The following is an 18,017-nucleotide window of genomic DNA, read 5'->3' on the forward strand; positions in this document are numbered from 1 at the left end:
TCATAATCCCCACTGTAGTGCTCAGTCACAGACATGACACCATATAATCCTCGTGTCACGCTTTAGAGCAACGCAAACCACTTGATTTTCTTTTCTTTTTTTTTTAAATGATCCTTTATTTTTCCATCGTGTAACAAGGTCGAATTTGTAGCAGAGAATTAGCATTAGCGTGCATTTAACTAGCCTTCATGCAAACGCTATGACGACACTAACGACATCATGGTAACAAATCTCTGGAAAACTGGAAATGGAGACTCCTTCCATATAGGTCAAATTTGAATCAATATAATATTGGTAACATTGCGACATGACAGTAATGCATTAACATTAACAATCAGTTTGGCTGGTTGCGGTGGAGGCGGAGGGCGGGGGGTTTGGGGAGGTTAATAATCAATTAATCAACATTTTTTTTGTTACAATCGATAACTATAGGGGTTAAAGTCTATTCTGCCCCCTGCTGGTCACTGTTTTGTTTTCCTCCAGCGCTCCTCTAGCACATTGCGTTAAGTTTCTGTTTTTGATTCGAAAATGAAACGCAAATGACAAAATGATTGGGTGGGATCCATGGTTTTTTTTTTCACACAAATCGTAAAAGGTTTTCGTTTTTGTTTCTTGCCAGCTTGTTTGATTTTGCTGTCAAGTCAAAAATAATATTGCAGAACCTGAAACTAAATGAACTATAAAAACCTCACACTCGGGTATTAGCTCAGGTTATAATACGACTAAAAACTAGCTAGCATCATCATTTGTGTGTGAAATAGTTTTTTCCTTTGTGCGACATCCCTCGATTTGAGCTTGTAGCAGTAGGAAGCACACGAGCTGGCTTCACCTCCACTTATTATTCCGAAGCAGTGCCATGAAGGCTTGCCTCAGATTTTATAGATTGCACATCATGTCTGATTTGCTTGAGTTATATCTAATCACTGCTGTAATATTCGTGGCTTTGTCCTGCCTGTATCGACTGGTCTAATGGGCTAATCAGCTAACTGCCTAATTGGATAATAGTTTTGTCATAATTACAGACGGCAAGCATTACAGTAAAGTAAATATGCCAGGAAATCTAATGAGTGTCAGACTTCAGTTCGTTTCGGGGGGGTAATACTGTTTACCCTTGTACCCACCCAATCCCACGGCGAGGCCTCCCACCCCTTCGCGCCCACCGCCATGATCCCAGATGCAACGTTTGACCGTAAATCCGGCCGGAACCAAATAACATGATTCTAAATGAAACCTGTGTCTGTTCGACTTTGATCGGTTAATCCATGACACTGAGACACGATTGTACTGTACTGAAGGAGCCGCCAGCCGCAATAAGACCAAATCCTGGGTCCGTGTTTCTCATTCGCACCTGGAACATAACAATTACAACAACGTAAGCAAACTATTACAGAAACATCCTGTTGTTTCTATGCAACAAATCATATCGCATAATGACTTTCATTTCACTAAAAAAAGCCTTTGCTCGAAGAGCAGCTTTACGCATCCCAAACATTTCCCCAAACATTCAGCCAAAATACTTGCCAAAATTGTTCTTCACTAGTTGGAGGTTTCTTGTTCATCCCAGAGCATTTTAAAAGGATTCAGGTGCGGTGACTGGGCATGACAGATTACACTCCAGAAGGCAGTTTGCTCTCTAAATAACGCTTGAAGACCTCAGATGTACACTTACGGATGAAATTGCGTGATGTTGAAGTATGGAATGGAAGCCATGTTGCGTCCTTTTACTAACCCAAATACGTCTTCGACCTTCTCTGCTCCAAAACAACCTCAAACCTTAAGCTTCCACCTCCATGTGTGACTGTGGGGTGTGAGGGAGTCTGATCACATCTTGTCTCTCTTCTTTTGTTAGAGACAAAAATGGTCAATTTGGACACCACAGAACTTTCTTCAACTCGTTCAACATCCAATTGTGTGTTTTTGGAAGAGAAAAAAAAGGAACATGCATGTGTCTCAAAATCCATTAAATTCCCGGTGTCTTTTGACAAGCGCTGTGTATGAGGAGAATTCCAGCAGATATTCCGACCCCAGTGTGGCAGGAAATGGACTTCGTCCCTCTGCTGCTGAGCTTTATGATCCGTGCCTTACATTTGGTAAAATGTCCTGCGCCAGTGAACACGTCTCCTGTGATGAATAGCTGGAATTAAAGATCATAAATGGCTCTGAACTTCATTATTACGAAAAACTGCTCAGCTTTTTCCTCCACCTTTTAGTAACCTAAAAGATCCTGACAGCGAATTCACGAAAATGTTCTGAAGTTAAGCGCAGTCACTTCAGCTGCATGAACATGAATGGCTTGTAGACACTAATGTACGTAAAACACGTCCTTGTCGTGAGAACGAATTAATGAACCCATAAAACAACCTGGTACTCGTTTGTTTTCCTGGTGTGGTCACCTACATCGTGTCCCTGATTACTTAGTGCATTTATAACCTTTTCAGTCTTTCTGAAGGCATTTTTATTGTGTTGCTATGATCCAGACTTTGTTTTTTTAACAGATTTGTTTTTGTAATGCCGATCGTTAATTACGTTAGTTATCTTTTTTACTTTCCTGATCATAGATCGTTCTTGCTCTTGCGCAAGATGGTCTAAGCTTCCACTATGCATTTGCACACTTGAGTAGAAGTCGACCGATTCATCGGATTCGATAGTTGATTGTGAGAAATATAGGCAAAAAAAAAAGTACATATAGTTTTTCCAGGTTGATTTATACAGTTCGACAGCGGCCTCTGGAGGCGAATCACTGACGCACGTGCTGTTAATCTGAAGGGTGTTTTTTTATTTATTGATGCAACTGTGTTTATTTTTTTTGGAGTGTGACTTTCTGTTTCAGTTAAAATGCGTGTCTTTCATTTCGCTCACTATTTATTAAAATAAATAATATATTCATGTTTATTTTATTTAGCACATTTTCATGATTCAGTACTTTAAAAAAAAAATAAAGTTTGGTGCTATTTTAAGTGTCATGTTTATTTTTTAAATCCAGTATGCATTTTAAAAACTATCTGTACCAGAAAAGTTTGGTGAATCTTCCAAGCTACAGCCTCTGTGTACCATTCCTGTATTGTGATCCCTCGAAATATTCATTATTCGTCTAAACAACATCTTCCAGCTTTTCATTCACCACCCTAGATCTCCTAGCCATTATCCGTCCTGTGATCCGCCTCGTTTAAATGCATTGCGTCGGCGCATGAGCTCATCGTGTATATTGACATGCTTTTTGGTGGCGTGGTTTAGAGGGACCCTGCAGTGTGCAGTGTAAACTGTGAAAGCACTGAACTGTGACAAAACCAACACGGTGAAACCGGCGGCCAGGCTTCGGTCCATGGCACTTCGACTGTGCAATACATACTCCCAAAACATTCACGTTCCGGAAAGGTTGGAGTACAAACATATTGGGACATGCAAGATCTCGTTAGTTATTTCTCTGTAGTCATACACATGAGAACATGTAACAAGAAATGAATTATTATTTTATAATTTTTAAAAAACAACATGCGCCATGAGCCATAAGGTTAAAACTTTTTTCAGCATCGTAAAAATGATAAATGTAGGATTTCTGCTTAAACATAAGACCATTGTTTTTTCCAGAATACTCATTATTGTATTACTATATAAATTATATATATTTATTATTATATAAACGGCGCAAACATTTAGACAAACCACAGTATGTAGACGCAAATTTCCTACAGTATAAAACTGTACCTCTATACTTTTACCACCATAATCTAGAAATTAGAGGTCGACCGATTCATTGGTTTTGTTTAATTAATCAGCACTGATAGCTTATTGCTGGAACTATTGGAAAAATCCAAACCGATCCCTACCGGGTAGCTGTCATTACGTGCCTCTGGAGGCGAACTGCTGACGCCACGTGCTGTTTTATAATTTTGTTTTTTTTTTTACACGCAAAGACCCACAAAAAAAAATCTGTTGATTAATCGCTAATCAGCAAGAACGATCCAAACTAGCTTTTAGCATCGGTCAAATCCAATCGGTGGACCTTTAATAGAAATCAGGGAAACTGATGCATTTTGTATAATTATTTCGTATGCCTTTGTGTGTTCAACATTCTTCCAAAGCAGTTGGATGAAAGGATTTCAGTCCTATCGCATGACAACTCGATTTTCGTTCGCCCGCAGTAGACGACGTCTTCAATTTCAGTCTGAGGAAAGTAGACAGAAAAGACCGGATGACAGAAGTACTCGTGTCTGAGCCGGAGCCGAGCCCTCGTGTCCTAACAAACTGCCCTAATTGAGATCCGAGTCAACAAAACGGGGAGGTTGATAATGGAGGGAGCAATTTAATTACCCTCCTCTTACAGGCCCTACTTCCAGACACTCAGGAAACAATTAAGTCCCTCTTAGCGTGCCTAATGGCCCCGAGTCCGGCTTATTCGCCCTTATTCTATTAATAACCCATAAACGATGAGGGATCTTCGGCCACCGACGGCACGACATCGAGAACCATTTAGGAAATGGGGCGGCTAATGTTTTTATTTTGTCCGCTGATGGCCAAACAAAGAGCAGCGAAGGCACACAAGAGTCTTCCTCTCATAACGCCGATGTACTGACACTGTACACTGTCACACTCACTTCCTTATTAAAAACCCAGCAGAAGAAAAAAAAAAAAAAAAAAACGAGGTGCGACCGGGCCGTTCCTGCGAGATGTTTCCTCCGCCGTGCTTCCTGCGTGCACAGGAAATGAGTGCGACTGAAAAATGACCTTTAACCCTCTCAAAACAAGAGAACGCCTCTGGGGGCCCAAATCTGCTGGTGTCGTCCGACTCGAAATCTTAACCATAACAGAAAATGTTTCCAGACTGTGTGATTATGTTTGTACGAATCAAATTGTACAACTTTTAAAATAATTTTTTCCTAAAAAATCTGCTTTGAACAAATTCTGTGACTGTTAATGCGGGTGCTCACCGGCCGGTTCCATCACCAGGGTCGGCAACGATGCTTTCGGAACGACCCCCGTGCAAAGACGGGGCAGGGTCCAAAAAAAAAAAAAAAAAAAAAAAAAGAGAAATAAAAAGGTAAAATCTGCAGGTTCGAAACAGGAAGCCGGAAAAAAACTTGCTAGAAAATAAAAACAGCTACTGAAATGAAAAGGGTTGAGGCTGCAGACACGGGGAAGCAGAAACAACAGATAGGAAACATGACATCGGAACCTGAGCAGAGGAACCGACACACGAAGGAGGAACCAAAATCTCTTTACTTTACTTTAACTCAACTACGTGGTTTGTGTACTTCGTCCACCACTATCATTAGACAGACAGACAGACTGACTCTTTATTCATCCTAATGGGAAATGTACAAAGTCGGGGGTTCAAGCCGCAGCACCACAAATCTGCCACTGTTGGACCCTTGAGCAAGGTACTTGAGCCGATCTGCTGCAGGGGGCCGTACATGGGCTGACCGTGAGCTCTGACCTCGGCTTTTCCTGACAAGGAAGGATGTGCGAAAACAGCATCTGTGATTCAACGCTAAATGTTTGGGGTAGCGTAGCAGAATGTTGGGGGTTCAAGCCCCAGTATCATCATTGAGGATGAGTGTTTCTCACGACCTTCCAATCACAAGTCCAACATCTTCACCGCTGAGCTACCACCCTCCGAGACAAGCCCGAGGCTTGAGCCCCAGGAAGGACAGGTTATGTTCAAAATGCACACTACCTGTGGAGGAGGATGAACTCCACCTGCTCACTGAAACACGCTTTGCACTCGTTCCTCGTTCCTTCAGGCCGACAATCTCCACACTCTTGTATCTTCTAGGAGAAAAGGCAGAGTGTGTCCTCTTGTCCCTACGTAAGAAAAGGAGACAGTATAAAGTATAATAACAGCCTTGTGAACTTCTCTCAGCGTTGCCATGTATATAAATCAGTAAAGAAAAGATGATGACATAATCCTCTGGTTTTTTTTTTTTCCTGTGGAATATCGCAGGAGAAACTGTTTCCTGTTCGAACGATGTCACAAAATTCACACGGTTCCTGACTTTTGTCTGATGTGCAAACAGGATTATCTGCGCAGGCACCTTTCTAACCTCTGGCTTTATCTCTGGCTGCCATGACAAGTCCCTTTATCTCGACTCATATCTCACACACACACACACACACACACACACACACACACACACACACACACACACACAGGTCTGTATGACAAAAGTGAACAAAACTACTGGAACATCTATTTTTTTCCCAGCCATATGTGGTGATGCAGTAAAATATAATTTTCCCTTCACTTGAAACCCTCAAACCTGTTCCAGCATGACCATGCCCTCTGAAAGTCAGCTCCATGAAGATCTGCTTTCCATGAGTTGAAAGTGTGTGGAAGTTTTCCTGAAATAGATCCCTGCCCTCAACCCAGGCCTCCTCACCTCACCTACATCAATACCTGAATCTACATACAACTTTAAAGGATGAATGAATCTCCTCAAATCTTCACAAGATCTAGTGGAACATCTGCTGTAAATGGCTGAAAATATGTGTGGATTGATGAAGTCACTGTTGATTTATTTTTACACCGTTCCAGATCGCAGGCGATGAAAACACTCGACTCGATGAAGACTTGGTTTCAAATCATCAATTTGCTTAAGTGCCTTCTGACTTCTAACTCATGGCCCTTTCACAAACGCCTTCATAGTGCAGAAGAGAAAAAAACAGACCTTCTTTCCTGTTGTGTCTGCAGGAAGATGCAGCTCTACCTCTACCATGTTAATCTGTATTTTATGTGACTCTCAGGACGCGCCTCGAACTCCGTTATGTGTTGATACGTCATATTCACGTAGCAGCAGTAGCGCTGGGAGAAGGAACTCAAGAAAATCGATTAAAATGCTGGTTACATTGGTCACTTTCTAGATAATAAAAGTATGGCGCGTTTAATACGATTTTTTTCCCCACAGAGCAACAGCGCCCCCTAGTGTTAACCCGGTTTAACTGAAAGTATTCAATAATAACGCTTCTGACTATAATACATGACACAAATTAGATTGATTACAAAATAAAAAATGACCACATATGCAATTATATCGCATAATTCACAAAATATTGGTGAGAATAATAAAAACATATGTATTTGCCGAGGAGAAAATGCTGTACGCGAATATTATTTTAAACTGCGCGTGTCATTACGTCATAACGACGCCGGAAGTTAGCGGTCATTTCTGGAAGTTTCAGCAACATTCACTTTAAAACAATAAATAAATATAGGCAAATACATTCCACACAACACTGACTTTAAAAAGCATGCTTCGTCTGATTATGTTTGATTTTTTTAGCAACTTTGTCGCTAAAATAATGCGCTTTTTTATGTTGAACTTTTCTTACACCGGTGTAAGAGCACCGAAACGCACGTTGGAGAGATAAATAAATCCCCCGGATGTAATAGAGCGCTCTGATTGGTCCAGAAGTCATCCGTGTTCCTGGGGGATGTAGTTTGTAACACTGGACTACAGAATGTTTTCTGCGTGCGTAGAGATGTATTTAAAAAAAATAATGACGCTTTAATGTTTAAAATAAGTTAATACAAGACAAAGGATGATCTCATGGTGGTTTTAAGTGATATTAAGTTGATAACAGGTAAGAATGTGATGAAAAACGTGCACGGATTGGAAGGAACGTTTACTTCCGGTATGGTGTGGGTATGGAGCGGAGGGCGGAGTGAGACGGTTTAGAGCGCAGACAGAGGACGTGCGGCTCAAGCTGTTCTCGAGGACATTTTGCTTGATAAGGACCTGGATTTCTGAGCTATATAGAAGGTAAACTTGATCATGTCACAGGTGCAGGGGTTCATGTTCCAAACCGCGAAGTGAAGAAGCGACACTCCTGCGGAAACATTGTATTGAGAAGCGGTTTTGGATTCTGATTGGTCAGATATTGTTGATAGGAAAGTAGTTCCGTCTGCGAGCCGAATCACGTCAGTATAATCAATTCGCACTTAAAAAATTTTTATTACATTTTATTTTATTTATTACTTTTAACACCTAACCAGACATATTATTGGTGTTTTATTATTATAATTATACTACTACTACTAATTATTATTATTATATTAGTAAGAATAACTCCGATGTGTAGTTTAATCTAGGCTATTAATCTATATCACGGAAAAATGTTTAATCACGGTCCTTATAAGAACAAATCTATGACTTTATGATTTGGGACATGACTGGCTCAAACGCAAAAAAAAAAAAAAAAAAAAAATTATTGGGTATGTACGTTTATAGCTGCTATAACATAAGAGGACAGGAACTAACTTGTGGACATTAATTGTGATAATGATTGACAGATTGCTGCAGCGTAAGAGAAATAAAATGTTTTCGCTGTGTTTTTACAAAGGTTTTTTCTGCTTCTCATACATCTTCGAGTATAACAGCACTTGCTTACCTTATATAACCTCATATCGGGCGCCTGCAGCACGAAAGGTAAACAGGTTCCAGTTTAGGTTTTGGACCTTTCACTGACCCGTTTAGCTCCTGGCTGGCTCGCCAATAAAATATGTAAATAATAAATAATAATTTGACTCATCTTTTTTGTTTAGGAAGAATGGTGGAACTCAGGAGCTACTGCGAACCGGGTGTGTCTATGCACCAAGTCTGGACTGACAATGGATTCACGCCATGCTTCTTCTTCACACTTGTCCCGTCTGTCCTCGTTACGCTCGCCATACTCCTCGGCACTCTACATTGCACATGCTACACTCGCTACGGCACCAACATGGAGTCCCGGTTTGTCCCACGTTCTCAGCTTTACAAACTGCAGCTGGTACTTTCGGTTCTTCTTGGCCTCCAAGGACCGGTCTGGATGATTGTCCACATGGTCCGTGACTCATCTGTGCCTGGGTACGTGGTGCTCTGTGGATGTCTCTATGCCCTGGCGTGGGCCTGGGCGACGGCGCTGCTAAGAGTGGAGAGGAAGAGGATTCTTGTGATGGACAGTACGTCGGGACACAGTGCCGTCCTGCTGCTGTACTGGACGATGGCGTTTGTAGCTGAGAACCTGGCATTTGTATCATGGGAAAGCCCCAGGTGGTGGTGGGGGTTTGAGAACTCAGAGCAGCTGGTGAGTACTCAGGAACATCTAAATATCTTTGCTTTGGTTCTATCTTTAAGCATTCAAAAGTTCTAGCTTCTTAAACAGGTTCTACAAAACTTGAACCTATAAGCTTGTGAGAATTATCCACATCTTCATCTGGGTTTGATCTTCAAGGGTTTGTTGTATGGTTCAGGGTTCTAGCTGTATGTATATTTAGAGAACGGGTTGAGGTCTAGAGAGCCCCGTGTTCCCCTCAGCCCAGTGAGGCAGCTCTTTCTCAGGAACTTACAGGTCCTAAATGGAAAGCTAGAACCCGATTGATCATATATATATATTTTTTTAAATAATAAGAAATTGGAAAATTAATTGATTTGCCCAACATTAGTACATAAAAAAATCAGCAGTTTATCCACAAAAAAATATTAAATTCACAGAGTAACATGTGAGTCACAGTGAGACATGAATCAGCTGAGCAGGGATGACTCGGCACATTTCCACTTACTCATTACTAAGTCAGCAATATGAGGTAAATGGGGGAGTGGTGTTAATGTTTAAGCAACACCCACATATTTGACATAAAACACCTCTACTTCAAAAGGCCACGCCCACTGACTCAGCAGTTTTCAGCTAGTTGTGGTAACATAGCTAAAAACTGTTCAATGTAAACATGTATAAAACTACGTAGTAAACAAAAATCCTGATTATATTTTAGATTGTCCACATTTAGCTTTGATGACAGCTTGGAAAACTCTTATCATCTGCCTTCATATGTGACATTTCTTGCCTTCTTAATGTGACCATCAGTTATCTTGTGCAGAGGAAAGTGTGACTGCAGAGTCAACATTCCTGTTAGTGCTACTACAACTACTGTACAAACCCAAAATATGGCAACAAACACAATACACAGAAAAAAAGATCCATCATTACTTGAAGAAATGAAGGTCAGTCTACCCAAAACATATCCAGCACTTTAAATGTATCCCCAAATGTCTCCAAAACCATCAAACACTATGATGAAACAGGCTCTCACGAGGACCGTCCCTGAAAAGGAAAACCAAGAGCTTCCTCTGCCGCAGAGAACAAGTTCATTAGAATTACCGGTTTTAGAAACCACAGATTTATATAATTGCTTTTCGGAGTTCAGAGCAGACGTGTTTCAACATCTACTTTTCAGAGCAGACTGCGTGAGTCAGATCTTCATGCCAAAGAAACACAAGGAATAGATATTAGATCAGTGGAAATCTGTCCTTTGGTCTGATGAGTCCAAATTAAAGACGTTTGTTTCTAACTCTCGTGTCTTTGTTAGACATAGAGAAGGTGACCGGACGGTTCCTGAATGTGTGGTTCCTACTGTGAAGCATGCAGGAGGAGGTGTGATGGTGTGGAGATGCTGGTGACATTGTAGGTGATGCAGTTAAAATTGACGTCCCACTTAAACAGCTTAGCTACCACAGCATTTTGCAGTGACATGCCATCCCATGTTTTAAAACACCTCTAGGTTCTGTAAGAGCTATTTCTCCAAGAAGGAGAGTGATAGAGTTCTGCATCAGACCACCTAACCTCCACAATCGACCGATCTACTGTATGAGAAGGATAAATCACACACTGAAGTTTACGATGGTGTGTGTTTGTGTACAGGTGGAATTTGCATTCTGGCTGTTTCGTTATATCTGCTCTGGGGCGTTGTTCTTCATGGGCCTCAGAGCTCCAGGGCTGCCCAGAAGACCCTATTCATTCCTCATTAACGAGGACGAGCGTGATGTGGAAAATGGCGGACAGGTGTGTGTGTGTGTGTGTGTGTGTGTGTGTTATTTTGTTTTGCTGTCTGTGCGATTGCGACACTAACAGCGTTCTGTTTTTGTCCTCCTCTCAAGCCCCTGCTAGGCGGCGCAGGACAGAACCAGTCGGCGTGGACTGACTTCAGAAGGAAGGTGCGTCTCCTGCTGCCGTACATGTGGCCGAGGGGCAACGTCCTCCTCCAGTTCCTCGTCATCCTGTGTCTCGGGCTCCTGGGAGCTGAACGTGCCATAAACGTCTTCGTACCCATCTACTATAAAAACATAGGTGATGAGGATACCTTTCACACCTTATACCTCTCACACAGCATATTTCCCACATCTCGTACCTCAGACCTCTCACCTGTCGCACCTCATACTTTTTGCACAACACCTTTCGCACCTCGTGTGTGTGTGTGTGTGTGTGTGTGTGTGTGTTAGTAATATATATGCTCTTGTCTGTTAGTAAACGAGCTGACAGGAGGAAGTCCCTGGAAGACCTTGGCCACCACTGTGTGCATCTATGTCCTGCTGAAGTTCTTGCAGGGAGGTGGTGCAGGTACGTGTGTGAGGAAATAAGTGGTTTGATTTGCTTGTTACCTGCTCAGCCAGGTGTTCGCTTTGTTCTCCGATTAGAATAGCAAAGCGAGCTAACTGTTTCAGGTACTAACGCACTCTGCTACGTTCTTATTTCCTCCCTCCTTTAGGTTCCTCAGGCTTCGTCAGCAACATGCGCTCGTTCCTGTGGATCCGCGTGCAGCAGTACACTGGGCGCGTGGTGCAGGTTCGCCTCTTCGCCCACTTACACTCGCTGTCTCTGCGCTGGCACTTGCAGCGGCGCACCGGAGAAGTCCTGCGCAGCATCGACCGTGGGACCTCCTCCATCGACAGTCTGCTCAGGTTCCAAACACCTCCTCTCTCACTTTAAACGTCTCTCTTTTTTTTCCTCTTGCCTGCCATTAAGACAAAAAGAAACTACAAAGACAGTGTGAAGTCTTATTTATCAATATATTGTCTGGATTTACATATGTACATATTCATGAATTCTGGATTCTTATTGGTTAGGTGTTAATTAATTTTCTTAATTGTAAAAGGAGTTATGTGTGTGTGTGTGTGTGTGTGTGTGTGTGTGTGTGTGTGTGTGTGTGTTGAATAATTTTTTTGTCTCTTTTCAGCTACATCGTGTTCAGCATCTTCCCCACAATCGCCGACATCATCATCGCCATTATCTACTTCACCTCCAACTTCAACGCCTGGTTTGGTCTAATCATCTTCATCTGCATGGCGCTCTACCTCAGTGAGTCCCTCCTCAAAGATGATTTTGGAAGCTCCTTGTCCATTTTAGGACCATCAAAATATGAAAGCCTGTGAATTATATCTTTGCCATTCATGCCTAATTTTTTTGTTACGTTTTATCTCAAAGCTCTTACCATCATAATAACCGAATGGAGGACGAAGTACAGGCGAGAAATGAACACCCAGGACAACAACGCCAAGGCCAAAGCCGTGGACTCCCTGCTGAACTTCGAGACGGTACGAGATGTTTAGAAGTTTCCTCAATTTCTCCACATGGAGCTGGGTTGAGTCATTGAAGATTTTAGCAATTCATGATCTGTTGATCAGTAATCTATAAAGCTAGTTATGTGAGAAAGCTCTCAAGATGACGAGATCTTTGTGTTTATTACATGTATATTACACGACTTCACGCCAGGTGAAATACTACAACGCGGAGGATTACGAAGTGGGACGCTTTGAGGAAGCCATCGCGAAGTACCAGGTAACATCAGTCTGTGAGTGTGTTTCGTGTCTCTGGTGTGGGCTGTGCTCTAAACTGACCCCGCTGTTCATTTGTGTTTAGTCGTTAGAGTGGCTCACCAACGCGTCTCTGGCTCTGCTGAATCAGACCCAGAATCTGATCATCGGCTTAGGTCTGCTGGCTGGCTCGCTGCTCTGCGCCTACTTTGTCACCGAGGGCAAGTTTCAGGTCAGAAACAGAGTTTTTACTTCTGAGTGATGCTTCATGTTCATTTATTATGAATCCCCGGTCTGTCTTGCCTGTCTGCTTAACTACACTGTATTGCCAAAAGTATTGGGACGCCTGACTTTTTCCACACACATGTGGTTCTTCCCCGAAACGGTTCCAAGTCACTGGCACACGATTGTATAAAATATTTTACCAATGAAACCACCCCAGGCCTCCTTACTTCCTCACCTACATCAGCACCTGACTTTACTAAATGTGGAAAATCAAGCACACACCAAGCTTATGCTCAGGTGTCCACAAACTTTCGTTTATATATTTGTCTGTTTATCTCTGCTGTCAGTGTATTTAAAGAATTATATCAGTCTGTCTGTTGGTCTGTCTACTTTTCTCTTTGTTTGAATTTTATTTGTCCATTGTTTTGTCTCCGTTTCTCTTTTTGTCTGTTCCTGGATGGTCAGCTTGTCTTTACCTCTTTATTATATAGTTTAATTAGACATGTCTTTCTCTTTATCTGTCTAACATTATACTGTTCACCGCCTGTCTCCCTGTCTGACTCCTTGTCCCTCTGTCTGTCTCTACCTTTCTGCCTGTCTGTCTGTCCGTCTCTGCCTTTCTGTTTAGATACACATTATTGTGTGTATGTGTGTGTCTGTATAATTGTGTATCTGCTTGTTCCTGTCTGTTGATGAATAGTTGTAGATATTCATTTGTTGTGTGTGTGTGTGTGTGTGTGTGTGCGCGCGCTCACCACACGCAGGTTGGAGATTATATTCTGTTCGGCACATATATCATCCAGCTCTATACACCTCTGAACTGGTTTGGTACATACTACAGGTAAAAACACACACACACACACACACACACACACACTACGTTGTGTGTGTTTATTTTGTTCCTACTCTGTGTGCGGCACAGAAAAAGAAACACGCTCTACTGTTATTCAGGGTCATCCAGAAGTCTTTCATTGACATGGAGAGCATGTTCAAGCTGTTTGATGAAGAAGAGGAGGTGAGGGGGGACACACCAGGTTTCACATTATAGCAGATCTGATGACCCTTTTGGTTAATGTTTGTGTTTTTTTTTTTTTCTCTGTTGGTTTTCAGGTGAAGGACGTTGTGAATGCTGGAACCCTGGAGTATAAACAGGGAAAGATTGAGTTTGAAAATGTTTCCTTCAGCTATGTGGAAGGGTAAAGGTTCTCATAGAATGCCAATTTTTCACAATTTGAAAAACAAATTATATACATGTGTATACTATATATACACTGTACAATATACACTAATTGTGTTGAACAGGAAACAGATTCTGAAGGATGTCTCCTTTGTGGTCCTGCCCGGCCAAACTGTAGCACTTGTGAGTAAAAAAGATATATTTATGCAGCTTTTTTTGTATTTGCTTATTACACCGCTTGTTTTTTTTTAAATACTCAATTCATTTAATAAATATGGTTATATTAAAATAAAATAAACATCTTTATTAAATCTAGATTATATATCTGTTACATAATGTGGTAGCGTATTTAGCGCCTCGCGGATGCGTCGGGTTGAACACAGACGGAAGATCTGAACGCGGTTTATTGTGCTTTAGTTCTCAGCGAGGGTTAGGTGATTGAGTGAGTGTGTGGGGTGATGGTGGCTTACAGAAGCCTGCATAGAAAATCCACGGCTCCGAGGGATCATCCCGGTAAATTCGGTTTTAGAGGTGCAGTAGTGCGTGGTGGTTCTGGCGTCCTCGCTCTAGGGAAGAAAACAGAGGATTACTTTTTAGCACAGGCATCTGGAAAAGGCACCTCTCTCTCTTTCAGTCTCCTTTAATGCACCTCCGGCTCCTCAAGGATGGTGAAGAGCCACCAGCCGTGTCTCATTCTAGCACCCTGCCCTTCTTCCAAGTGCTCAGTGACTTTCCCCAACTTTGGTGCTGAACGGCTGCTGTCCGTACCCAGTCCACAGTCGTGTTCGAAGCGTAGGTCTTGTGTGTCCAGGTTACTTCAGAGTTCAGGATTGGCAAAACATTCTTATTTCCATATTACTCACAAATATACTATATATAATTTACTATTTTTTAGTGTAAATATTTTGTACTATGTTGTTTTTTTTTTAAAAAGTATTAATATGTATTTGTGTGTAACTGTGTGTAATATGTAACTGCTGGCAAAAGAATTTCCTTCGGGATTAAACGTGCCGATTGTGTGTTATTTCTGATCGTACACACAGGTGGGTCAGTCAGGCTCGGGGAAGAGCACCATCATCCGCCTCCTCTTTCGTTTCTACGATGTTCAGGGCGGCTGTATCCGCATCGACGGCCAGGACGTTTCCAAGGTGAGACGTGGACGAAATATTACATGATCTCGTTAATATTATATAAAGATTGCAGTAATAAGTGTGTGTGTGCAGGTAAAGCAGGCCTCACTGCGTTCCCACATCGGAGTGGTCCCTCAGGACACCGTCCTCTTCAACGTTAACATCCGTGAGAACATCCGTTACGGCCGGATCTCAGCCTCCGACGAGGAAGTAGAGGACGCCGCCATCGCTGCCGACATCCACGACAAAATTCTCGCCTTCTCCGATGGTAAGTTGCTCTTTATACGCAAAAAAAAGGAAGCAATAACCCTGTTAAATTCTTCCATCCGATTGGTCGGGATGTGTTTTGATTTCTATAACAGTAGTGCAGCTATGAATCAGGAGGTAATGTTGATTGGCGTATTAGAATATGTGTGTATGGGGATGTTGTACAATATGTTTGATTTGATTGTAACTCAGGTTACAACACTCAAGTGGGTGAGAGGGGTCTGAAGCTGAGCGGAGGGGAGAAGCAGAGGGTGGCCATCGCTCGCACCATCCTCAAAGCTCCTCAGATCATCTTACTTGACGAGGTGAGTAGGCGTTTTTATACACAACCCAGTTCTGATTTCTGACTGGTCGGTTGATGACGGCGGCTCTACAAGGTGGCACAGTCTGACCTGATTTGCGTGTTGAGAATATTGATACCGACTGCTGGTATACCGATTGGCTCTTGCAGGCCACTTCAGCCCTGGACACGCAGACAGAGCGCAACATTCAGGCCTCGCTGGCGAAAGTGTGTGCCAACAGAACCACTGTGGTAGTGGCCCACAGGTGAGGAAACCCACAGATTTGGCATATTTGGAATACACCCTTCCTTCTTTGCTTGTCTTATTAACGTTCATCACTGTGGTAGGTTGTCAACCATTATCGGCGCCGATCAGATCCTCGTCGTCCGGGATGGACAGATCGCTGAGAGAGGGAGGTGAGAAGACAAAACGGTTCCTTCCTTTATAATGAGTTTCTTATGAGGCATCTGTATTAGTGAATTGTTCCTATAACCTTCAAATTAATGATGTGATTGCAACCCAAGTGAGTTCCCAACAGCACAGTGAAGCTAACCAATCAAGAGTATTTGTGTAGAGGATGTGGAATTAGTGCTTCCTGCAAGTGTGTTCAGATTATTTATGATGCTACACGACCGATTTCTTGAAAGGCTTCTTCATAAAAAGCGTTCTGGCAGTTATTCACTCGGCCAATCGCGTTGAAGTAGCACAGTTACAAAACTCGAATAATCATGCAACCATGGTGATCAGAAAACATCTCCAGAGAAAAGAAATGTCGAACCACATGGGCAACAAGAGCAGAACAAACACATTGGGTTTTACTTTTGTGAGGGCAAAACCATATCTGGACAGAAAAATTGGTGATTGGAGAATTTGGCATCAACTGCAGAACAGTTCAGCCTGGTGGTGGCTGTATGATGGTGTGGGGAACCTTCTTTTGCCACACACACTGTATGCCTAAGATTGTTAATGACTACGTGCATTACTTTATCAATCTTTGTTTTCCAGTCACGAGGAGCTTTTGGCTAAAGGAGGACTCTATGCTGACATGTGGCTGAAACAGCAGCAGGCCTTGGACTCGGACTCCGCCTCCGACACCGAAACCAAAGACAGACTTCCTGAGAAACTCCAACCCCCGCCATCCTCTGCAAGACAAGGGCATCACTGAGAGCCCAACACTATATACCAAAGAGGGGGATTGTGGGTAATTTAAGCTTTTTGTTACGTTTCGGTAGAAAAGATAAGCATTAAGCAAGTCTACGCTGTTTAAATAGAACATATAGACATCATGTCACCCTCTGCTACTAAAACGGCGTAGGCACAACACACTCAAACACACTTAGTATTAGAACATACACGTTCTTCACTACACGAGGCTGCACGATTTCTGTTCTGCAATCATTCAAATCTCCTAATACCCAATCTGATCTGTGCCTTAAAGCGCCCAATATTTCCAATCTAATTTCCAGTCCAACCTGGAAATCAAATGATAAATAATGGAGTACAAACCATAGCAACATATTCAGGGTTTAGATGAATGTCGAAAGATTTGTTTGTGCACCGTATGGCATCATAAGAAGAGGACGTGTGTGTCCATTTCCTGTCCCTTTCTTTCTGCATTTAAAAGCCATAATGATCAAAACATTGGATGAAGCCACTGATGGATTATGCGTTGATATTTGATCGTTTTTTTTTTTTACATTCGGGTTCTTCAAGAGTCCTAAAAATATTTTGAGCCAATGATCAACATCCAAGTACCGAACAGCATACTTTCTTTTCTCTTTTTTCCATCCTGCTATACTGCTTGGCTCAAGTTATTCAGTATAATTAATGCTTATATTAATACAATATTATAATTTAGATACATAAATACTTACGAGCGCCAACATTCTCAGCCTTGTCGGGTTAGAGAAGTGTTTATTGTGTGGGTATTAGAACGTTAGGGCATTTTATTTCCTTATATATTTTAAACTCTGACTTTATTTCCTAATTATGTTTAAACACTGAAGAATATATATTTTTTGTTTTTATTATTTTGAAACTAAATTGTTCTTTGTGATTTTTTTCCCTCATGTTACATTATTAACTCATCACTAGTAAATGATTATTTTCAATCTGTACATATTATTTAAATCTGTATATATTTTTATATAATCACATAAACACTGAAGTGTTTAGGGATTAAGTGAAATACAGGACATGAATATCACTGACATTGTTTTAAATAAAATACTGGTGGGGGTTTTTTTGGTGCTCATTTTTGCAGTGTTTATTCAGGTGACAGTGTTTCTTCTGACATTGTATTTTTTCAGGGTTGTTTTCTGGTTTCAGATTGTGTGCTGTGTTTTTATGTTGTATTGAATAAGGACGTCGTGGTGTG

General features: G+C 41.8%; 1 protein-coding gene and 1 long non-coding RNA gene across 2 annotated transcripts; one reads left to right on the top strand and one right to left on the bottom strand.

The window, feature by feature from the left end:
* Positions 1 to 5,280: 5,280 nt before the first annotated feature.
* Positions 5,281 to 7,448, bottom strand: LOC124377885. Its single transcript, XR_006924123.1, has 2 exons — positions 6,666 to 7,448; positions 5,281 to 5,802 (listed from the first exon to the last, which is right to left on the bottom strand). It is a non-coding gene; the product is annotated as an uncharacterized LOC124377885 (long non-coding RNA).
* A 168-nt stretch (positions 7,449 to 7,616) lies between these two features.
* On the top strand, positions 7,617 to 17,883 carry abcb6a (ATP-binding cassette, sub-family B (MDR/TAP), member 6a). Its single transcript, XM_046837232.1, has 20 exons — positions 7,617 to 7,757; positions 8,540 to 9,060; positions 10,672 to 10,812; positions 10,908 to 11,097; positions 11,275 to 11,367; positions 11,516 to 11,708; positions 11,984 to 12,105; positions 12,232 to 12,341; positions 12,520 to 12,585; positions 12,667 to 12,792; positions 13,550 to 13,626; positions 13,737 to 13,800; positions 13,896 to 13,981; positions 14,088 to 14,145; positions 15,006 to 15,110; positions 15,186 to 15,360; positions 15,552 to 15,664; positions 15,811 to 15,905; positions 15,988 to 16,056; positions 16,646 to 17,883. Exons 2-20 carry the CDS (start codon positions 8,545 to 8,547, stop codon positions 16,803 to 16,805), a joined length of 2,559 nt encoding a protein of 852 aa, XP_046693188.1. The 5' UTR covers positions 7,617 to 7,757; positions 8,540 to 8,544; the 3' UTR covers positions 16,806 to 17,883.
* The last annotated feature ends 134 nt before the right edge of the window (positions 17,884 to 18,017 follow it).

This window comes from Silurus meridionalis, chromosome 24 (assembly GCF_014805685.1).
Source record: "Silurus meridionalis isolate SWU-2019-XX chromosome 24, ASM1480568v1, whole genome shotgun sequence".
Classification (NCBI taxonomy): domain Eukaryota; kingdom Metazoa; phylum Chordata; class Actinopteri; order Siluriformes; family Siluridae; genus Silurus; species Silurus meridionalis.